Raw genomic sequence first — 24,408 nt, forward strand, 5'->3', positions numbered from 1 at the left:
TATCACACATCACTATACAGTGTTTACTTACAGGTGAAGTGTTTGTATTAAACATACACCATTAAAGAATTCTCCTTCTAACACATCATAGATTTGATTTTCCCATAACACATGTTATAAAGTGATTTATTCCCCAAACAATGACATTTGGCATTTGTTAAATGACACATTTCTTTTTTTGTATTTCATGATAGGTATGTTTAATGTTGTAGGATACTGTATGTAGGGCGATGTCTAAGAAAGGTTGACTATTTTCCTAATAACAGTTAAAGACAGTTGGCGTTTTTTTAACCAGCCTTTCTTATTTTTCCCTTAAGTAAAAACACACACACACACACACACACACACACACACACACACACACACACACACACACACACACACACACACACACACACACACACACACACACACACACACACACACACACACATCTCCTCCTCTGACCTAAAGACTTTACCTCATTCTGTTTAAAATAATTGTGACACTCAAAACCCCCGCTAACATGTCAAATGTCTACATGCTGAAATGTCACCATCTTAACTCTTGGTTTCTGCGCCATTGACATTACTTCAAAAACCTTTTTTCGGCTTCTTCCGTTAGGGGTCACCACAGCGGATCATCCGCATGTTTGATTTGGCACATGTTTTTACGCTGGATGCCCTTCCTATCGCAACCCTCCCCATTTATCCGGGCTTGGGACCGGCACTAAGAGTGTCTGGGGTTGGTTCCCTGACCGGGGATCAAACCCAGGCCGCAGCGGAGAGAGCGCCGCATCCTAACCACTAGACCACCAGGGAACATTACTTCAAAAACAATAACGTTAAAACAAGTTTGTTATTATAACCCCGTGACCTGCTTTGAAGCACGAACTCTTGCAACAGGAGATAAAGTTTATAGCAAATTAATCAGAATCCACAATTCATCAGTGCTGTGACAACATTAAGTGATGTTGTCTGTGCTAAAAGTGGTTATACTTCATATCAGTGTAATACTGAGTACAAGTGATCAGATCTTAAAATCAGATTAGTGGATTGAAAGTAAGTGCAAAATACTAAATGTTCCATTAGGACACTATATAGAACTTATTATTAGATTATAAATGTGTTTTAAAACATTACATTCATCATTTAGTCCTCATTTGCTGTTTTATGATTCTTCTGGGAAGATGTTCCACTAAATTTTGAAGTGTGTTCGTGGAGATTTGTGCTTATTCAGCCACGAGGGTGTTAAAAATGTCAGGTACTGATGTAGGGTGAGTAGGACTGGGGTTTAGTCTGCGATCCAATTTATTCCAAAGGTGTTCCATAGCGTTGAGGTCAGATATCTACAGCAGACCACTCAACATCTTCCAAAGGATATCTTCATAGAGCTGGCTTTGTGCACAGGGGCCTTATCATGCTGGAACAGGTTTGTATCTCCTAGTTCAGGTGAAGAAAACAATTGAATGCTTCCACATCCAAAGACGTCCTGTACAATTGTGAGGTAGCAGTTTGGGGAAGAACCACATAAACTTTCTTTCGGCTTCTCCCATTAGGGGTCGCCACAGCGGACCATCCGCATGTTTTTACGCTGGATGCCCTTTCTAACGCAACCCTCCCCATTTATCCGGGCTTGGGACCGGCACTAAGGCATGTGCAACCTTAATGGCTGGGGTTGGTTCCCTGACCGGGGATCGACCAGGGAACAACATGTCCAATTCTATCGTTAAAAATTGATGGACGTTGTTTGTATGAGTTATTATTATAGTCAGCAGTCTAGAGCAAAGATTGTGTGGTTACCTTTTAATGTAAAAAAAAAAAAAGGGTTTGATGCTTTGTCTTATTTAACGTCATCCAGCATAATCAGGTGTAATTACACAATGCACATATGCACTTATAATTGTATCAACAAAACCGAAAATAAAATCAATGTTGATACGGAAGCTTAATGTAGAGGTTTTCACGTGTCAGATTTAAAACTTCAAATCAATCAAACCTGACAACGCACAAGCAAAACAAATCATTTTGAGCAATATATGTAAATCATTTACAATTTCTGAGTTTTTTTTTGTCTTTATTTGAATTTTTCTGAAATCATGTGGGCACAAGCAAATAAACATTGTATTGTAGAATTTCGCATTATCATTAAAAACACATTCCCATTGGTTTTGAGCTCTTTATTGTCTTTGAATTTTCTAAATGTACAAAAAGCATGCAAAAAATAGCCTCTTTATAGATTTTGGTACATATGTACATGGTAACAAGTTGCATTCAATAGTTTTTACTGTGCCATGCTTTTTATCCCCCCGTAATAATTATAATAAGTACATTCAGGTTAATGCACAAGAATACAGACATCCGTGTAACAACCGAGAACGACAACGAGTCACTGAAGCGAAGAGTAATGAGACATTTCACATGAGAATCTGCAGTTTGTTTAGACATAAATCAATTGGAAACTTGGATGCATACAAAAGGATCGATAAATATTTACAACCATAAAGCTTTGGATCCAAAAGACCTGCACAGCATTCCAACACTGTATCCAACACGGTATCCAACACACCCCTGTGTATTTGGGTTCGTAATGTGAGTGGATTTTGAGTGGATATGAAAAACCAGCCCTTGTTAAAAAGCACAACGAAAGTAAAACTTTTTTTTACTGTTCAAATAAAGAATTTAGTTATTGACAGCGATATCAGCAAAGCGATCAGTCAATTAGCAAATTTTCTATCTAGCTTGCTAATGGTTAGTAGAATAATAGCATGAAGTTTCATAATGACCTGCTCCCACACTGATACTGGGATATTGGTGCTGGGGAAACATTAGCCAGAGTGCCAGGATTGAATCAACATTGGTGCATCATCATGCTATTATTGGTGACTCGACATTAGCAGGGTTCTTATGGAAAGTTTTGGATTTACCCAGACCTAAAATTGTATAGGAAATTCCAGCCACATTCACATAAAACACACGGAGAACATGGATAGGTGTCCTCTCAGTGATCAGTATTTATAAAGACCAATCACAACAGATGGAAATATAGAAATGGCTTTTGTTACTCATTTAAATTCTGACCAAGCAGAAAATAATTACCGTATCTACCTACTACCTCCACACTGTTTTATATGGAGGCTTCTTCTGCAGGCAATCAGCTGATTTGTATAAATCCAAACAATAAATCATTTGAATGTGTCAGGCTGAAAGAAGGACTGATGAGCTGTTTATGAGCCTCCCCTCAATAGAAGAAATAAAATGCGCAATTAAATTTATTTACTCATTCAATCGTTCAATCAGCACAAGGCTGAGCGAGCAATTACTGCAATTGTACCTAAGTCACAAGGACCACCTCAAAAGCCTGCTTTTATTCTCTTACACTCTCAATCACTTGACTCTTGACAATGTCACCAAAGAGCGAATGTGGAGGAAAAGTAAATGACGTGGCTCAGTGTGACAGTTGAGACCCCCTAATCTATTGAATTAATTTCAACTGGTTCTCCAATATATTTCACTTGACCTCTAAGCCATCACTTGGTTCCAAGTCCACCACTTGACCTCTAGATTTATTATATAGTTTTTGCAATTGATATGAATTGATCTCAAATTTAAATATACAGACTTTACACAGAGGTGCACATCTCTAAGAGAAGATCCATGAAGATTGGGATTACACACAAGGGTCAATACTATGCACAGGGCTAAAAAGGAAATCGATAAGGTTGTGTCTAAACCAGTAGTGGAATGCAGGCTTTGTCTAGCTAACATAAAAAGTGACGAGGTGCTATACAATCTTATTCAAAACAAAAATATAAATAAAAGTAAATGTAGTGTTTTTTACATTACGTTTTTTTTTAAATGATGTAGTGTTTCACAGTGTAAGCTATTGAGAATCCGTGCACTACACACTTTTTTCTCTTTCGAACTCCTAAGCTAAGAATGTACAGTTTGCGGTGTCACAACCACTGCGACGTCTCTGTGTGTGTGTGTGTGTGTGTGTGTGTGTGTGTGTGTGTGTGTGTGTGTGTGTGTGTGAGAGAGTAATAAGTGACTGAGGCACTGCACAAATGCAACTAAATGACCCGAACTAGAACAGAAAACACACGGCAGAGCTCACTGTCCAATTTTTCCCCACTATAAAACATCTACATACACAGAATAAACCTCAGAGCAAGACATACACGTTAGCTAGTCATACTGTATGTGTACAATAGAATGTGTTAAAGGGGTTTTATTAATATCCTTGAGTCGTACGAGTTGTAGAATAAGATACTTGAGTCGTAATGTGTTTATGAATATACTGCACCTGATAGTAGAGGCTTTTGTAACGAGTTCAGAGGTTATACTGAGGTCCTGGACATGCCATATGTGACGCATACAACGTACAAACAACAAACAAGTGCATAGTAAACGTTTAAGGGGACACGTGCATTACGTTTGTGAAACCCACATGCTGTGTTTGATTATAGATTTGTGACCACTGTACACTTCTGTTTGGTGCATCCAAAAAAAAAAACAACAACAACAACAACAAAATTGAAGTGTGCGCATACCTGCTTTAGTGGCTACACTTCACACACATCCACAAACGCGTTACATTTATTTTTTCCTCCAAACACAGGGGATGATCAAAAGAAATGGCCATTTACACACAAAGGGAAATTAAAGGTATTTGTCCGAGAGAAAGAGAGAGAGAGAGAGAGAGAGAGAGAGAGAGAGAGAGAGAGAGAGAGAGAGAGAGAGAGAGAGAGAGAAAAAAAGAGAGAGAGAGAGAGAGAGAGAGAGAGAGAGAGAGAGAGAGAGAGAGAGAGAGAGAGAGAGAGAGAGAGAGAGAGAGAGAGAGAAAAAAAAAGAGAGAGAGAGAGAGAGAGAGAGAGAGAGAGAGAGAGAGAGAGAGAGTCAGGCTAATGGGTAACGATGAGAAAACACCATCTGTTAGGAAACATGAGAGTCATTACATCATTCAGAAAGCCAAGGTAATGTGGGAACTCACGCCTCTGTATTTAAACATCCAGTGGGCCGAATACAAACGACAAATTCTAACAGCTGTCCATAAAACAGCAATGCTGGTCAATACAAATCATGAAATAAAAAGAAAAATCCAGATGGAATTAGGCATAATGTGCAGGTTTTCTTTTACATCTAATATCCTGAAGGTGGAGTCCGGAAGCCTCCAGGGTTCAGTGTGCTGTTTGGTGAATATAGGATTATTATTATATGAGCTTGATTGAATTGTTATACACCTGCAGAAGAATAAATAATTAGAGGACCACATTGTGTTGGTTTTCTCATGCCTAGATTCATGTCCGTGACAGTTAATGTCACAAAATTTATCATTACATATTGCTGTTTTGGGTTTTGACCAGTTTTTTGCCCAGAAATGTAAGTGTAGGTAAAGTGCTGTTACTAATAGCTGCATTAAAAAAATCTATGTGGCTAAACATTACTTTGATGTGCCTAATATTTCAATAATCCGATAAGGCAATGCCATCTTCACTCTGGAAGCGATCCCTGGATGCTGAAAGCTCGACATGTCCCGCTTCAGATGATATTTACTACGAATAATATAATTTTTAATTATGCGGAAATCTAACAGTTTACGATTAAACAAATCATGTTGAGAAAACGTGAGCTGTTTAATTAGCAGTTCTTACGACTGGCACTATCAAAAGACATCACTGCAATATGTATTTGTTCAGAGCACGAATTACTGCTTCAATCCAATTGAAATGTCGGTCAATTTAAAAACGTTTGATTATCAGCAGCCCGCAGTTCCCTGTTAAACCAATTTCATCTCCCTGAACCCGGGTAAACATTGTACGGATGTAATCCAGGACAAAAGGAAGGTGTAAATGTTGAATAACACGCGGCGTTCCGGGTTTCATGCTAATCACAGCGTTCAGACAGCACAGCACTGAGCGAGAGAGATCCTGTCTTCTTGCTTTCTACACACTCAATGACTTGCGATTGTGTTTATGTATGCATTTACGACAGACGAACCGTCGGGCGTTCTCTTGTCAGCATCTCTCGCTGACAAATAAGCCGCTGCGAAGTGGCGAGACTGGGTAAACGATGACACATTCTGCTCCTGTAGGGAGACAATAGCACATTGTGACACACAATATGGTGTCTGTGTTACTACAGTCTAAATGAACGATTTAGACTTGAAACATTTACCATCATCCAATGTCCTAGTGATTTGTAGCTCATTTGCAGATCATTTGTAGTCATTTTTGTGTGTGTGTGTGTGTGTGTGTGTTTCAAATGAGGAGCCCTCTAACATTTGCATGTTAGCCCTATTCTGAAATGTGTGCTTGCACGAAAAAAAAATCATAGCCCTCTCATAGTGGCTGAGTTTTGCCCACTTGAATAAAAAAACACAATCTTCAATTGGTGTGTGCGTGTGTGTGTACCAAAATGGCAAGCAGTCCAAAACTGGCCATGTGTCCAATAAATATAACAGTATGCAAAGCAGAACAAGGCAGCACAACATCGAAATTACATTACATATGTACAAAATGTTTCCCTTCTTCCACTTTTCCAGTGAGACAATGAAGCTATGTTGCTTTAAATGAGTTCCCAGGCTTCTGGCGGTCCATCCATAGTTTAAACAAATGTTATAATGTTCGGTTTGCCATCAAAAAAATTAAATCTCCATTCATAAATGATGAAGGGTAAAACGTGTTAAGAGCATGAGGAAAGAAAAAATGTCTGCAAAGCCAATTAATAAAACGATATGATACGCTCTTGAATGCTCCTTAAAATCCCAGACTTCTCTTTATACAAGAGATTTTCTGTGGTTGGCAGGAGGAGTGTCTTTGCACAGCGGAGGAGAAGAGTCCAGGGTCGACGTGTTAATCGCAAAGCAAGTAGATCCGGCCAAACCGCCAGCGTCAAAAGGCTTTGGAATAAGACACTTCATTAGAGAATGAGAAAGCAGGATATATATTGGAAACGTTTGCAAACTGTGGAGAGTTTATGACGATTGTGTTGATGTGAAAAGTAAGGTTTAATTCAGCGTGTAACGTAGGAAGAAGTAAAGAGTGGAGCTTATGGCTGATAAAGCGCACACGCTTATGAGCGATCGTCAGAAGAGGGCGGTTCATCTTCATGCAGGTCCTCGAGCTCCACCTCCCGTCCAGCTTCTCCACTGCTGCCTTTTCTGAAAGACACACACACACACATTATGTAGATAGGTCCAAATAAAATATTTCAGCTCTGAACAAACTCACGAGGTTTTCACACTTGAGTCGGCGCTCAGGAAGGGATTCTGGTTTTGCTTCGGGAGGGGAGTTCGTAATCGCAGAATTGCTTCCACGTAAATGAATTTTTTAGAAACTGGATCGAACCCATAAGTTTCGCACTTTTGCGCATGCTGGTTTACAAAATGTACGGCACCAGATTCCTACAGTTATACACTTTATTCTTGTTTACAAAGAAAGCCTTTTTAGGATATGGAATGTAATTGTGCAGGATTACCTACAAACAGTGAGACATTAGAAGATTTGTATCCATGATCACAGGAACCATGCTCCAGTCTTGATTTACATAAATTCCTGGACCAATTGGCCAATACCAAAATGCCAAATATTAGGCTTTTCAATGGTATTTTTTTCTTTTACAAATATTTAAAACTATTTGTTAGGAATGGACATGAATTAACTGAACACATAAATTCATCTAGTATGTTATAATGTTTCCCTTTGGCTTCTTTAAAAGATTAAGGTGGACAACACTTAAGTGTGGATAGTTTCCACAAACTACATGACAACACACACCAAGAAATCTTCTGAACTCTTAATTCAGGAGGCTCAAGGACCAGAGAAAATTTCCTCAAAGCAAAAAAACCCAGTTTCTTTTTTAGTTCGACATCATTACCATCTTTGAGTGCAAACAAAAGCTTAGACAATGAAGAGATGAAGCAATGAGAACTGACAAACACAATAACAGTCACAATTAGACACAACATGTTCTGCAGGGGAAAGATGGAAAAACAAATATGCAAAAAAACAAACGTGTGACGTAGTTTGGGGTTTCCCACGTGACAGCAATGAACACATGGTGCTAAACTGGGGAACAAATGGACAACAATGACATCCAAGCATCAATACCCACAGGTAACAGCAACATATTCTACATTAACAACCAACCTTTACCTTAAAGAAGGGTGGAGTTTAAGAGAGGGACGAAACGGCCACAAGTCCCTGCAGAGGAAAGAGAGAGTGAAGCACAGAGGGTCAGAGGTCAAAATTTCTCAGAGAATGCACAAAATAGGATGGCAAGAAGTGAACTTTCACATTGACGTAAAAGAGTTTTACAGCTTTGCCGTAGCACAATATGGCATTCACGTCATCATTCATGTGAAAGTCTGAGGAAATTGCTGCAATTTCTGTTACCAAAATTTTTCAAAATGTCTGTAAACCTGTTTTTGCATTTAACATGATCATCCCCTACCATTTGTGATAATTAAATTAAGCTAAGCATGAGCAGGAAGATTTTTTTTTTGATAACGTTACACTAGCGAATAGATACAAACAACATTTCACCTAGCAAATGAAGAGCCAGAAACAACCCAGGCTGCAGTAAAAGAATGTTTTCCTATCGACCTCAAATCTCCCACATCATGTAAATGTGGCACCTGAACACAATTTTTTTAAGAATATTTCTCATCAACCAAAACAAAGGACCTGCCAATCATTTTCAGAACATTCCATACTTGAGTTCAGTTTTCTTTCCAAATTTGTAAAAAAAAATAAAGATCATCTATAAGGTAAATGTGATATGCATAAGTGACATCGACAACAAAATATTCAAACTTTCTCCAGGGGTTTCTCTAAACCTCCATGCTGAAAATAAGGCCTTCAAATTCCATACAATTTCATGCATCCTAGACCTGAGTGACAACTAGAGAGATGTGCCAGTATATAAACCCAGTGATGGACAGCAAGTGGACATTAGGATCATAAGCCCATGTCACATTAAACATATACCGTCATTTTCGGACTATTAAGCACACCCATATATAAGCCGCACCCACTGAATTTGACAAAGATTTTTATTTTGAACATAAATACGCCGCATCTGTCTATAAGCCGCAGGTGTCTATACTGAAACTAATGAACTTTACACAGGCTTTGAAAAAAGACAGTGACTGTTACAAGGTGTAACGGGTGAAATATGTTGTGGCTCCTTTAAAAGCGGAGCCGCATTTTTCCGGTATTACTGCATGTGTGCAAGACAGAGGAATATGTCCTTATTGTTTTCTGATGCTCATTTCTAAGTTTCTTTGACTAACCCGTAACGCTGTTGCCAAGAAAAATATAAAACCTGTCTGTGCTTATATGATTTCTGTTGCAACTGGAGTTAGCGAGCTATCTCTTCACCCAGACTCAACACGTTACAATGGCTTGTATCTAAACATTAGCCGACCAAGTAAGTCATTGTTCACTGTCTTTCTCCTTCCTATCACAACTATTTCTCTCGGGAGTTTATCTTTTGGCATCATTGTGAGTTTATAAATTGCTGTTATGGGGTTCAGTTTTTTGGCTTGAAGTTTGTGAAACCGGGAAAAACCAAGGAAAAATTCATAAATAAGCCGTTCCTTGTTTAAGCCGCGGGGTTCAAAACGTGGGAAAAAAGTAGCGGCTTATAGTCCGAAAAATACAGTAGTGTAATTAGTCTTGAAATCAATGACCTTGCATAGGATTTAATTGACCAATAGTCTTAAGAACACATCCACTGTAAATTAATTCTTCATCAGGAAGAGCTCATGTTTTTTGCCTTTTTACACAGTTCCAGCAACAAACAAAACCCTGTGAAAAACTTATTACATGCTTGAGAAACTCTACCAATATGTGGAGAACTAGATAATAAACCCAGTTCTTAAAAACCATTACAGTTTTTTTTTCCCTTTTCACAATTTTTTTTCCACATGAGGTTGGAACATATTCTTTACCAGTACAGAATAAAAATAAGCTGCATCTGATTACAAATTACATCACTAATTATGTAAATGCTTATGGAGCTAATGGATTTCTGCAATGGATCTTATGGATCTTGGCCAAACAATACTCCTGTGACATCTTGTACTGCTTAACAATATAAAAAAAAAAAAATTCAAATTTGGACATTATTTGTGTCAGGGATCCACCAGCCACGCCTTCTCCTAACCCTCATATCCACCCTAGCAGCTCACCTGATTACTAATCATCATCACCTGGGTCACATCAGTCACCACCATATATAAACCCCAGTCGTTCACAGTCTCACCGTCCGTTCTACAGCTTAGGCCTACGAACATTGTGGACTCTCTCACCCTTTGTGTTTACATCACGCTTCATGTGTGTTGGACGTTTCTTTTGTTTTCTGTATTTCTTTTGTGTTTTAGTTCATGCCTGCGTGTTGTTCTGCTTTGCTCTTTCATTTCTTGAGTGACTTAAGTAAACACGTTTCTTGTACATTCAACCTCCGGTTTCCTGCGAGTTCTTGTGCCTGACAGAAGAACGGACCTTTAACAAAACCGAAGGGCAACAGGGAAAGGAGCTAAACCGCGTTACCTTGGTATGGAGGATCAGCCCGCAGCTGCGGATTTGGTTGACCGACCCGCGGTCGCGATTCCTCCCCGTTCAGCTTTCGGCAGCCCGGTTGCGCTCCCGGCTTCTTTTTCCGGAAACACGGCTGAGTGCCAGGGCTTCCTGCTTCAGGTATCCCTGTATATCGAGATGCAACCCCAGAACTTTCCCAGCGAACGAGCTAAGGTCGCGTTTTTGATATCCCTTCTCTCCGGAAGAGCGCTCGCGTGGGCGAGAGCGCTCTGGAGCGCAGCGAGCCCGGCGCTGACGTCATTTGCCGCTTTCACTGGGCATTTCGCCGAGGTCTTTAGCACCGCCCCCGGGGATACCTCAACGGCAGATCAGCTGCTGAACATCCAGCAGGGAACTGACAGCGTTTCGGGTTACAGCCTCCGCTTCCGTACTCTGGCGGCATCTGCTGGCTGGAACGAGAAGGCGCTGCTGGCTGTGTATCGCAGGGGGTTAAACCAAGAGCTCCGGCTGGCAATGGCCACCTTTGATGACACCCTAGGACTAGAGGCGTTTCTTCAGAGATCTCCATTGCCGGAACCCATGCAACTCGGCTCACAGCGACTATCTCAGCAGGAAAGGGAGCGCCGACGGGCGACTCAGGCCTGCCTCTACTGTGGAGAAGGAGGACATCGCGTGGCCCAATGCCCAGTTAGACCTCCCCGTCGGACGGTGAGTGGTGTCACTCTTACTTCTGACATTACTCATTTGTCCACACTCCAGGTCACCTTAAAAAAACCCCGCTCACTCTTTATCTGTCGTTTCTCTGGTCGACTCAGGATCAGCGGGAAACTTCATCTCACAGGCGTGTCTAGAACGCCTCCAGCTACGCCGGCAGCGGGGATCTCAGGAACTAACCGTGCAGACTATCCAGGGACGTCCTTTAGGACGGGGTAAGGTGAAGCACTGCACGCCCCCTATCACCCTCCAGGTCGGAGTGTTACATCACGAGGAAATCCAGCTTCTCGTACTGGAGGATTTGACAGTGGACGTGATCCTAGGTCGTCCCTGGTTAGCCAAACACTCCCCTACTTGTTCCTGGGACCCGTGTGACATCTTGGAGTGGAGCCCCACCTGCCGGCAGACATGCTTACATCCACTCCCGACTCCACCCCGGACCACCTTGGCAGCAACTCGAGTTGAAGGAGCAAGACAACCCTCTCAGGTGGAAGTCCTAGAACGGCTGCGAGAACACCGACTGTACCTCAACCTCTCCAAGTGTGAGTTTCACCATTCGGAGACGCAGTTCCTAGGTTACGTCATCGACGCAGCAGGCATCAGGATGGATGAGAGAAAAGTGATGGCCGTACGAGATTGGCCGGCCCCCACCACGATCAAGGAGCTCCAAAGGTTTCTAGGGTTCGCTAACTTCTACCGCCGGTTCATAGGAGGTTTCAGCCTGGTTACCGCCCCGCTCACATCACTATTGCGTGGTAAGGCCAAGGTCCTTTCCTGGACCCCGGAGGCACAGAAGGCTTTCGGGGAACTACGCAAGAGGTTCTGTACCGCCCCAGTTCTTCGTCACCCTGACCCTCAGCTCCCGTTCGTCGTCGAGGTGGATGCATCCTCCACGGGAGTAGGGGCCGCCCTCTCCCAGCGTTCAGGGAACCCCCCGCGGCTCCATCCCTGTGCTTACTACTCAAAGAAGTTATCCTCCGCTGAACAGAACTACGACATAGGTAACCGGGAACTCCTGGCCATCAAGCTGGCCCTGGAAGAGTGGAGACACTGGCTGGAGGGGGCCGCTCATCCTTTCATAGTCATCACCGACCACAAGAATCTCCAGTACCTCCGCGAGGCCAAGCGTCTAAACCCCCGTCAGGCGCGTTGGGCTCTCTTCTTCACCAGGTTCAACTTTAGCATCACATATCGGCCAGGGTCAAAGAACGGCAAGGCTGATTCGCTCTCCAGGGTCTATGGGCCTGAAGAACCCGTCGAGTCAGGACCGATCTTGCCTCCCACGCTCATTTTGAGTCCCATTGTGTGGGACATGGACGGGGATATTCGCGCGGCCACACGGAGGGAACCCGCGCCCCCTGGTTGCCCCGGAAACCGAACCTATGTGCCACAAGAATGCCGACAGACCCTGCTCAGGTCTGTTCACGAAAACCCAGGCTCGGGGCACCCGGGTCGGAAACAAACCCTACGTCTGGTTCAGGGACGTTACTGGTGGCCCAGGATGAGCAATACGGTGGCGGAGTTCGTCCGGGGCTGCAACACCTGCGCCATGTCAAAGACCCCCCGGCATCTGCCAGTGGGTAAACTCATCCCCCTGCCTATTCCACAACGACCATGGTCGCACATCGGCGTGGACTTCGTCACTGACCTTCCTCGCTCGGGGGGTTATACATGCATCCTAGTGGTCGTCGATCGGTTCTCTAAAGCCTGCCGCTTTGTTCCCCTACAAGGCCTCCCCACAGCCCTGGATACGGCAGAAGCCCTCTTCCATCACGTCTTCCGCAACTTTGGCCTTCCGGAGGAAGTGGTGTCTGACCGAGGTCCCCAATTCACCTCACATGTCTGGAGAGCATTCTTTCGGCTACTGGGGATCGCGGTCAACCTGTCATCTGGGTATCACCCCCAGTCGAATGGCCAAACCGAACGGAGGATCCAAGACCTGGGAAGGTACCTACGGTCATACTGCCACCAGGATCAGGAGGAGTGGAGTCGGTTCTTGCCCTGGGCGGAGTACGCCCAGAATTCATTGCGCCAGGATACAACAGGACTCACGCCTTTTCAGTGTGTGTTAGGGTTTCAGCCCCCGCTGTTTCCTTGGACCGACGAGCCCGCCAATGTACCTGCAGTGGACCACTGGTTCCGGGAGAGTGTTAGGACGTGGGAGGCTGCACACACCCAACTGCGCCGGACAACCAGAGAAACCCAGCGTCATGCTGACGCACGCAGAAGGGAGGCCCCCCAGTACAGGCCCGGAGACTGGGTCTGGCTGTCCACTCGGGATCTGCGACTGCGGCTTCCTTGCAGGAAGCTGAGCCCCCGGTACATCGGGCCATTTCAGATCGAGAGGCAGGTCAACGAGGCAGCTTACCGGCTAGTACTCCCACCGCGGTACCGGATTCACCCCACCTTTCATGTGTCGCTCCTCAAACCTTACACCCCCGTGGACACACTGCGACCCAGGGAAATTGCACCCCCGCCACCGGAGGTGTTGGAGCAGCCCTCGGTCTACTCGGTGAGAGAGATACTGAACTCACGGCGTCGGGGCAGCAGCCTGGAGTATCTCGTGGACTGGGAGGGTTACGGCCCCGAGGAACGGTCGTGGGTGGCGCGGCGGGACGTACTGGACCCTGCGCTCCTGGAGGAGTACCACGCCGCTCATCCGTTGCGTCCTGCCCCCCGGGGTCGGGGTCGGCCGCGGCGCAGGGTCAGGGCTTCAGGAGCCGCCTCTGGGGGAGGGGGTACTGTCAGGGATCCACCAGCCACGCCTTCTCCTAACCCTCATATCCACCCTAGCAGCTCACCTGATTACTAATCATCATCACCTGGGTCACATCAGTCACCACCATATATAAACCCCAGTCGTTCACAGTCTCACCGTCCGTTCTACAGCTTAGGCCTACGAACATTGTGGACTCTCTCACCCTTTGTGTTTACATCACGCTTCATGTGTGTTGGACGTTTCTTTTGTTTTCTGTATTTCTTTTGTGTTTTAGTTCATGCCTGCGTGTTGTTCTGCTTTGCTCTTTCATTTCTTGAGTGACTTAAGTAAACACGTTTCTTGTACATTCAACCTCCGGTTTCCTGCGAGTTCTTGTGCCTGACAATTTGACTTTGACTTTATTTGATTTCGCTTCAGAACATTGCTGCATGTAAACGCATAAATTGTATGTAAAAGTTATGTATACAGTCCGACATGGTTTTGGCAGAAATTAGCCTCAGCTTGGTAATTGGTTGGGTGCTAGAGAGCCACATGGTTTGGTTCCAGGTCCATTGAAATCCCCTGAGGCACCACAGAGCTCTGAGTATCTTCTCTAAGTAGATGTTTTACAGTAGCTACAGGAACATAAAGACAATTCACCAAATGCTTCAAATTTGCATGTTCTGATTTTAAGAATCACTTCTGTCAGGTTTAGAAGATTAGCTATAACTCTTTTTAAGCTTGTGTGAATAAATAAATTATCCTTTGGATTTTGGGAAAAAAAAACAATAAACACATTAATAGGTTGTAATTTGTATCCTCTATTAATTTTTCTACCAAATCTACCACTTGCACATGGACAGATTGAATAACAGAAGCCTATTAGTTTACTGCTCGCTTATAAATGTTTGAGAACAGATGTTAAATCTCTTTCTTTTCCCCTGTATGAAGTTACTTTTCTAACACTCAGTGACAATCAATGTCTCTGCTATCAGACAATACAATGGCAGCAAATACCAGAAATTTCAAAGAACTTCCAACAGAAATAGTAGATTAGGGAGGAAAACAATTAATTCTACAGATTTATACAGGTTTTACACATTTCTCTTAAATATTTACTGACAGGATTCAACATCTGCCCTCTGAAATTTAGTATAAGTGAGCTAATAGTAAGCGCTTTTTTTAGTTCAGTGCAGTGAAACATGGTGAAATTTTAGTTTGCGGTAGTTCAAATCTTTGTGGACACCCGACCACAAGATTGGTTTATGCTTTTTGGACACCCAAGTCTACATTCATTCGCTGCTACAATAACCTCCACTCTTCTGGGAAGATGTTCCACTTGATTTTGGAGTGTGCTTATGGTAATTTAGTTACATTAACGCAAGAAAAAGTCTGCAAGGCCTGGGGTGCCGTCAGTGTTCCAATACATGATGAAGTGTTCAGTAGGTTTGAGGTCTAAACTCTATTACAGGCCACATTTAAGACTTTGTGCTAGCTTTGTGCACAGGGGTACTGTCATGCTGGAACAGGTTTGGGTCTTTTAGTTCCCTAGTGAAAAGGATCCTAGTGCAGGGAAATGTCTGGTGTCCCAATACTTTCGTTCATATAGTGTGCTGTAGCTGAAGGAGTCTTTTAGGGCACTGATTCAATCCTAACGAAACTTAGAACATTAAGCTGTGTAGATATTGAATTTCCTTTGCATCTGGTAGCATTACTAAGCAGGAGTGTTATGTATTCTAGTACTGTGTCATTGCACATACACACACACACACACACACACACACACACACACACACACACACACACACACACACACACACACACACACACTATATTTGCACAATTGTGGCCAACTCAGAGGCACCAATCCAAATAAGGCATGTTTTTAGAGAGCAGAAAACCAAAAGAAACTGACTCGCACGCATGCACGCGCTTACACACACACACACACACACACACACACTCCAAATACATACAGAATTCACAAGGCATATACAAAGGCTTTAAACATAGAATACCTCCACGAAGACTCTGGAGGTATAAAGCAGCAAGTCTACCTGCTGCACTGCCCACATGGTCACATCCTAATCAAAAAGACTATGACAGCTATAGACAATATATCAGAAAGTGGGCTGTAAGAGAAAGGTGCAGAGCAGCAACATGGATGCCCAGGCTGTGAGACAGGAGAGGAGAATCACACCATGTGGCGTCTACCTGCTGTCCTTGACTAAAATGTCCTGATGATACATGCAGGGGGCTTCGAATTTACTGTCAGTCGGCCACCAAGCAACACAGCAGAACAGGGGGGAGGGGTAAACGAGAGAGGGTTGAGAAAAGCACAAGGAGCATGCTGTTCAAGCTAGTGTTTATCAATCAATATATTTGCTATACATCGGATTATGTGAAACATACCTGTACTATGGAGTTGTGCAATGTCCCTCAATACATCGTTTTATTTTTTTTGTAAAATATTGTTAGTATACGCTGATGCAAATACTCGTGGTTTGATTCGGATGACTTTAAAAAAACATTTACCTTAGCTACTTTCCTAATTTTGCCAACATGCTAACGATCAGTTATTAGCAAAAGCAACAGTTTTGAGTTTGTTTAGCTAACAGCTTTGTAGGCTGACAGATTAGATGAATTACATGTAATGCTAAAATAAATATTTCCCTTCCCAATGATCTGTAAACTAACCTTGACAGCTTAGGCTAGAGGACAGAACAGGAAGAAAGATATTCATGCTAGTTGTGTCGAATGAAGGTTAAAGCATTGCACTGCCTTGAAGACATTTTCTGTGGCTCGCCGCATCATTTTCAGCTTTCAAAACAGTTAACACGGCGAGGGGGAAACCGAAGCGTGTTTGAGGAAATTGTGAAAGTACTGCGTCCTCAATTCAATCCGATTGACTGGTAGTCACATGACTAAAAGCACACCAAATGATAATGGTGATAACCGCACAGAAAATACACTATATACACTATACTGCACATTATTATGCCATTAATAGTATGTTGTGTACAGAATATACTAGCACCATATATAGCACTGCACTAATATACAGGACAAGTAGGTATGTCATTTCGAACACAGTTACGGATGCAATGAAACGACTAAGAAACGAAGCGAGTTTGAGTGAGCGTGAGATGTGATCTTAATAAGGAAGACAGGGAATATAGAGGTCCTGACATGCAGTCAGTTTATTCTCACCAGACATCCACTCACAGCCTTGCTTCACACATGCCTCGTTAAAAAAAAAACTCTTGGCTAGAAAAATAGCCCACGAAAAAAAAAGACATAAATAATTGACACACTGTGAGTCAGGATTGCTTCTGCAAGGCACCATGAGGGGAAATGAACTCGGTAAGGACTCTGAGAGCGAGCTGCATTTTCAACATGAAATCCTAAAGAAGAATAGACCGGAGGTAAATGTCATGAATGCTACTATGGAAACGCATGTTAGCAGTTTGAGGTTAAGGTAATGGGTGGTTATTAGTGTGGTCCTCCTGTATTCCTCTTCAAATAGTGAAGCGAGGTGCTTAAAATCATCCTAGGAGCGAGAAGGGGGTTGAAAATGAGAGGAAAGGATTTTTCGGTTGGAGTGAATGACCTTGGTTACAGAACAGAACAGTAGTAATGAGAGATTGAAGCAAAAATTAATTTTATTTGAAAAAACGTATAGAATATTTTCAGTGAATTTAATAAATGATGTCGTCTTATTTTTTATCAGTCTGAATTTTAAACAATACTAATTACTACTGTTATTGGCATTTGTTTTTATTTATTCAATCTGGGCTCCTGTTATTACTGTGATTCCAGTGAAAACACCACACAGGCCAATAAAAATTGTATTATTATAGTGCTTATAAAAATGGACACTGCCTTCAAGTATGGAAAATAAAATGGTTGAAAATTCCACATATACAGTATATATTTTACAAGATTCTGGAAGGTAAGATGATGCCTGAGGAATGGGGAAGGAGTGTGCTGGTACCGATCTTTAAGAATAAGGGAGATGTGCAGACCTGCAGTAACTACAGGGGAATAAAGTTGATCAGTCACACCATGAAGTTATGGGAAAGAGTAGTGGAAGCCAGGCTGAGAGAAGAGATGACCATCTGTGAGCAACAGTATGGTTTCATGCAGAGGAAGAGCACCACTTATTTGCTTTGAGAATGTTGATGGAGAAGTATAGACATGGTCAGAAGGAGTTGCATTGTGTGTTTGTGGATTTAGAGAAAGCGTACGACAGGATGCTGAGAGAGGAGTTGTGGTATAGTATGAGGAAGTCAGGTGTGTCAGAGAAGTATGTGAGGGTAGTGCAGAACATGTATGAGGACAGTGGTTCAAGGTGAAGACTAGTTCAAGGTGGAGGTTGGACTGCATCAAGGATCGACTCTGAGGACTTTCCTGTTTGCAGTGGTGATGGACAGGTTGACGGACGAGGTCAGACAGGAGAGTCTGTGGACTATGATGTTTGCTGATGATTTTGTTATTTGTGGTGAGAGTAGGGAGCAGGTTCAGGTACACGCTGAAGAGAAGGGGAATGAAATTCAGTAGGAGTAAAAATGAATGAAAGGGAAGGCAGAGGAGTGGTGCGGTTGCAGGTAGAAGAGGTGGTGAAGGTGGAGGAGTTTAGGTACCTGGGGTCAACATTGCAAAGTAATGGAGAGTGAAGAAAAGAGTGCAGGCAGGGTGGAGTGGGTGGAGAAGAGTGACAGGAGTGATTTGTGATAGAAGAGTATCTGCGAGAGTGAAAGGAAAATTTTATAGGACTGTGGTGAGACCTGCGATGTTGTATGGATTAGAGACAGTGACTAAAAGACAGGAGGTGGAGCTGAAGGTAGCAGAGCTGAAGATATTGAGATTTTCATTGGGCGTGATGATGATGGACAGGATAGAGGGAGGTGCGATTAAGATGGTTCGGACATGTGCAGAGGAGGAACATGGGTTTTTTTATTAGAAGAATGCTGAGGATGGAGCACCAGGAAGAAAAAAAAGAGGAAGATAGTAGGAGGTTTATGGATGTGGCCAGGGAAGACATGCAGGTCTTTTCTTCAACAAAGAAATGTTGAAAGGTTAAACAAGAGACCCTAGTCTCATCTGGGTGAAACAAATGCTAATATATTTAAAATATTACCTTTCAGACAATATATAAAAAAAGGTGTCAACTGATGAACTTATTTGAAGCTTATGAGAATGAGCCCCAGAGGAGAAAGATGACTGTTTACCCAACATTCGGACCATAAAGCCCTTCAGAGGGTTTCTGAAAACTGGCCAACAAATCATCGGCACTCAGATTCCCACTTTGGAGAACATTTACAGTAAACGCTGTCTTCAAAGGGCGAGGGGCATAATCAAAGATACCTCTCACCTCAACAACAGACTATTTACCCTTCTCCAATCAGGCAGACGCTTTAGGTGCCTCAGAGTCGCACAAACAGTCTAAAGTATAGTTTTTTTTCTTGTGGCTGTTACTGCACTGAACAGCTGATTCATTTCAGGAGTTATTTTCTGTGTATTTTGCACTGCTTATCCACTACACATCTCTTTTTCACACGATCCATAACTCACATTTAAACTATTGTACATGTCACCCATATTTATACTGTATGCACTGTTTCATACATTGTACACATACATTCATACTTGTACATAACTATATCAGGTCATTTGAGTATATTATCTTCTGACATGTCTGTCTATGCATAATCTTAACACCGTATATTGTATATTACTATATATACTATATATTATTACCTATTGCACCTTCTGTACATTATTCACCCTCACCCCTGTACATATGGACCCCATACCCTTATTTATCACACTGCTATTAATTGTAAATAGGCCATTATGCACTTCTGGTTAGATGCTAAATGCATTTCATTGGCTCTGTACATGTACCTTGCACAACAACAATAAAGTTGAATCTAATCTAATTTGCGAGAGATTGAGCCAAAAATTAGGCCTCGTTTAAAATTTCAACAGGTAAAATAGTACAGATTTTTCAATTATGTTTAAAATAGACACACTTTAGATAACAATTACAAAACCTGCTGCAAAACCCTTTGTCATAATTGACTTTGTCAGTTGCAACAACTAATCCATCAAATCCATAATAATCGATAATAAAATTCATTGCCAACGAATGCTGTTATCAAATAGTCGGGCTGCTTAAGTTTCAGTTTGGCGTGACGGCAAGATAACACATCAGTCATTGTTGTGGTTTTCAGCCAATGATTTAGCATTTTTACACCAATGCATATTTTTTCTTTTTTATCAAACCTATTAGTTTTCTGAATGATTTACTGTGGCTTTACTATGTACATTTATTATATATTCCAGATGCTTATATCTTCACAAATGAACAAAATGTCTGTGCATTTTTTAAACAAAAACTGTCAAAATAGTTATGTATTATATACAGTGGGTACGGAAAGTATTCAGACCCCCTTAAATTTTTCACTTTTTGTTATATTGCAGCCATTTGCTAAAATCATTTAAGTTCATTTCTTTTCCTCATGAATGTACACATTGCACCCCATACTGACAGAAAAACACAGAATTGTTGACCTTTTTGCAGATTTATTAAAAAAGAAAAACTGAAATATCACATGGTCCTAAGTATTCAGACCCTTTGCTGTGACACTCATATATTTAACTCAGGTGCTCTCCATTTCTTCTGATCATCCTTGAGATGGTTCTACACCTTCATTTGAGTCCAGAAATTTTTGATTATACTGATTGGACTTGATTAGGAAAGCCACACACCTGTTTATATAAGACCTTACAGATCACAATGCATGTCAGAGCAAATGAGAATCATTAAGGTCAAAGGAACTGCCTGAAGAGATCAGAGACAGAATTGTGGCAAGGCACAGATCTGGCCAAGGTTCCAAAAAATTTTTTGCTGCACTTAAGGTTCCTAAGAGCACAGTGGCCTCCATAATCCTCAAATGGAAGACGTTTGGGACGACCAGAACCATTCCTAGAGCTGGCCGTCCGGCCAAACTGAGCTATCGGGGGAGAAGAGCCTTGGTGAGAGAGGTAAAGAAGAACCCAAAGATCACTGTGGCTGAGCTCCAGAGATGCAGTCGGGAGATGGGAGAAAGTTGTAGAAAGTCAACCATCACTGCAGCCCTTCACCAGTGGGGCTTTATAGCAGAGTGGCCTGTCGGAAGCCTCTCCTCAGTGCAGGACACATGAAAACCCGCATGGAGTTCTCCAAGATGGTGAGAAATAAGATTCTCTGGTCTGATGAGACCAAGATAGAACTTTTTAGCCTTAATTCTAAGCGGTATGTGTGGAGAAAACCAGGCACTGCTCATCACCTGTCCAGTACAGTCTCAACAGTGAAGCATGGTGGTGGCAGCATCATGCTTTACTGTTGAGACTGTACTGGACAGTCTCAACAGTGAAGCATGATGCTGCCACCACCATGCTTCACTGTTGAGACTGTACTGGACAGTCTCAACAGTGAAGCATGATGCTGCCACCACCATGCTTCACTGTTGAGACTGTACTGGACAGTCTCAACAGTGAAGCATGGTGGTGGCAGCATCATGCTGCGGGGGTGTTTTTCAGCTGCAGGGACAGGACGACTGGTTGCAATCAAGGGAAAAATGAATGCGGCCAAGCACAGGGATATCCTGGACGAAAACCTTCTCCAGAGTGCTTTGGACCTCAGACTGGGCTGAAGGTTTTCCTTCCAACAAGACAATGACCCTAAGCACACAGCTAAAATAACGATGGAGTGCCTTCACAACAACTCCGTGACTGTTCTTGAATGGCCCAGCCAGAGCAATGACTTAAACCCAATTGAGCATCTCTGGAGAGACCTAAAAATGGCTGTCCACCAACGTTTACCATCCAACCTGACAGAACTGGAGAGGATCTGCAAGGAGGAATGGCAGAGGATCCCTGAATCCAGGTGTGAAAAACTTGTTGCATCTTTCCCAAAAAGACTCCTGGCTGTATTAGATCAAAAGGGGGCTTCTACTAAATACTGAGCAAAGGGTCTGAATACTTAGGACCATGTGATATTTTAGTTTTTCTTTTTTAATAAATCTGCAACAGTGTCAACAATTCTGTGTTTTTCTGTCAATATAGGGTGCTCTGTGTACATTCATGAGGAAAAGAAATGAAATTAAATGATTTTAGCAAATGGCTGCAAAATAAAAAAGAGTGAAAAATTTAAGGGGGTCTGAATACTTTCCGTACCCACTGTATATATATATATTTTTCAAAGCATAGTTATCAACTTGCCATCTGCAAAATACAATACAAATGTTGATTTACACAAATTTCTCCATCTTGTTTCTATTTTTTGGATGTTTTACAGAAAGAAACAACTTGACATAGGGAAATTTGTTCAAAGAAGAAATCCCCCATGTAGTCCTCAAAAAACAGCCACTATAAGTAAATGTCTAAACTAAAGATAGATAAACTCTGTGGCTTTTGCATATTTTAAGTACAATTTTATACATGAATACCATGATTTGGGATTTTAAATAGCTATAATACATCTAACATAAAAAAATCTTATAAAAATAAATAAATAAATAAATCAGAATAATCAACCAATCGAAGAAGAAGAAGAAAATAATCGTCAGACTAATCGAGTATCAAAATAATCGTTAGTTGCAGCACTATTCAGTTTACTGTTACATCCTGAATGCTGTGTTTAGAACTCACAAGTGGTTTGCGTTGACTTTAAGTGTTAACTGAAATCCGTGAGAAAAAAATTCACAAAAAATTTTTAAAAAGCCGTGAACATACTAAACACAAGTGAACAGAATTAATAGTATTGTTCACTATTGCGACTGTACAACTAACATATTAAATATTTCATACCATTCCACCCTTTAGCAGTGAAGAAACAAATGAATCGCTGCAAATTCATAATAAAAGATTACATGAATACTACTGTAACTTGTCACTGAGTGTCTGTCATGATTACTGGTGAGTGTAGAAGTATGTGCTGTGGTAAACTCACATGAGCAGGCTGCCTGGAGCAGACATGGACCGTTCCTCCCTCCTGCTAGGACACTCGAAAGGGTTCCCAAAGGAGCGTTTTCGCAACATGGCCTTCACCAGGATCTGTTTCCCAACACAAAGATTGATATACGGGAGTATAAAAACAAAAAGAAATAAAGAGGTGTAGTATTTTTTATTTTATTTTGTAAGATAAAATGAAATAATGAAAGAAAACACTAAAATAGTAAAAAAAAAAAAAAAACCCTCATCGATGAAGAAAAAAGAAAGACATCCATCCTCTGCTTTTGTGGAATGTCATCTGTGGTAACTTTAGCACTATTTCCTCTCTTCTAACGTTCAGGTGAGGTGAGAATTACCTGGACACCTTCCAGGCTGAAACCTTTCTCAGAGTCATAAAGTGACGAATGGTGATATATTTGAAGAAAGAAAAATACGGCTGTTATGACATCTCCCCCTACAGGTGAGTTCGCCATCCAAGCTGGCTATTTCTGTGAGCGTTAGGGCTGAAAAGTCTCCATACATAGGCCATACATCTTAACATAGTTCATGTTTGATTTATATTTTATAAAGTTTTTGCAGCATTAAAGAACGCCTTTGAAAAAATGCATTGAAATCATTATCAACACATCACATGCATGCTGGGAGAGATGTTTCTGTTCACAAAAAAAAAAAATCCTCATACACACATCTAAGACCATCATATAGAGGATGGGATTTGCTGGAAAGTTTCCTGTATGTATCGGAAATTTCGAAAAACCATGCAATCACACTTTGCATCACAATGCATATTTGGTTAAATTCAACAATATATCTCATAATTAGCACGTGATCCAGCGCATCAGATTTGGTATTTACTTATATATTTTTATACTGCGCAGTTGACAGTTAATGTGTGAATAGGAATACAGTGGGTGCTGCCACACTGTAGCTTTAAATTAAAAAAATGGTTCTAAGTTGAAAATATATACGTTTGTCCATAATGATCAAGCGAAAGTTGATGGCGGACAGGAAAAACTTTTCTGAGACTTTTCCAACGTGAAAAAGTTACACTGAAAGGTTTAAAAGAGACCCTAACCTCATCTCGGTGACAGATATGTGAATATATATTAAATATCCCCTTCTATATCTGCAATTTAGACAATATACAGTACGATAGGTAAAAAACTGCCAAATGTGCAAACAGGAGCGTATGAGTAGTGTACGAGTATGAAAACAAAACTGTCTTTAACGATGAAGACGATGAAGACAAAACTGTCCATAGCAACATTGTTGTGCTATCAGACAGAAAAACGACTGTTTTAGTAATACAAAAAATGTAAATAGGCAAATAAACATGCCTTAAATAACAATTAAATAAACATGATTTTATATAATTAAATTCAACAACAAAAATAAAAACAGCACTTGGTCCAGCGCATCCTATTTGGTATTCATTTATATATTTTTACAGTGCACAGTTAAACGTTAAAGTGTG

The 24,408-nt window shown here is 41.7% G+C and overlaps 1 protein-coding gene and 1 long non-coding RNA gene across 7 annotated transcripts in view; both read right to left on the minus strand.

Moving 5' to 3' along the window:
* Nucleotides 1–4,668: 4,668 nt before the first annotated feature.
* The window catches only part of camkk1a (calcium/calmodulin-dependent protein kinase kinase 1, alpha a), a 117,660-nt gene continuing 97,920 nt past the window's right edge, over nucleotides 4,669–24,408 (minus strand). For 4 of the 6 annotated variants that reach the window (XM_083531918.1, XM_083531916.1, XM_083531915.1 and 1 more), the window contains 3 exons: nucleotides 22,933–23,036; nucleotides 8,135–8,182; nucleotides 4,669–7,140 (listed from right to left, as the gene is read on the minus strand). In XM_083531918.1, coding sequence (XP_083388044.1) covers nucleotides 7,053–7,140; nucleotides 8,135–8,182; nucleotides 22,933–23,036 — 240 coding nt within the window. In that variant the 3' untranslated portion in view covers nucleotides 4,669–7,052. The remainder of the gene's footprint in view (nucleotides 7,141–8,134; nucleotides 8,183–22,932; nucleotides 23,037–24,408) is intronic. The other 2 variants (XM_083531920.1, XM_083531919.1) reach the window with 1 other exon arrangement.
* Nucleotides 7,385–8,055, minus strand: LOC310720937. The gene is made up of 2 exons (XR_014531879.1): nucleotides 7,713–8,055; nucleotides 7,385–7,509 (listed from the first exon to the last, which is right to left on the minus strand). It is a non-coding gene; the product is annotated as an uncharacterized lncRNA (long non-coding RNA).

Source organism: Silurus aristotelis, assembly GCF_946808225.1.
Source record: "Silurus aristotelis genome assembly, chromosome: 26".
NCBI lineage: Eukaryota > Metazoa > Chordata > Actinopteri > Siluriformes > Siluridae > Silurus > Silurus aristotelis.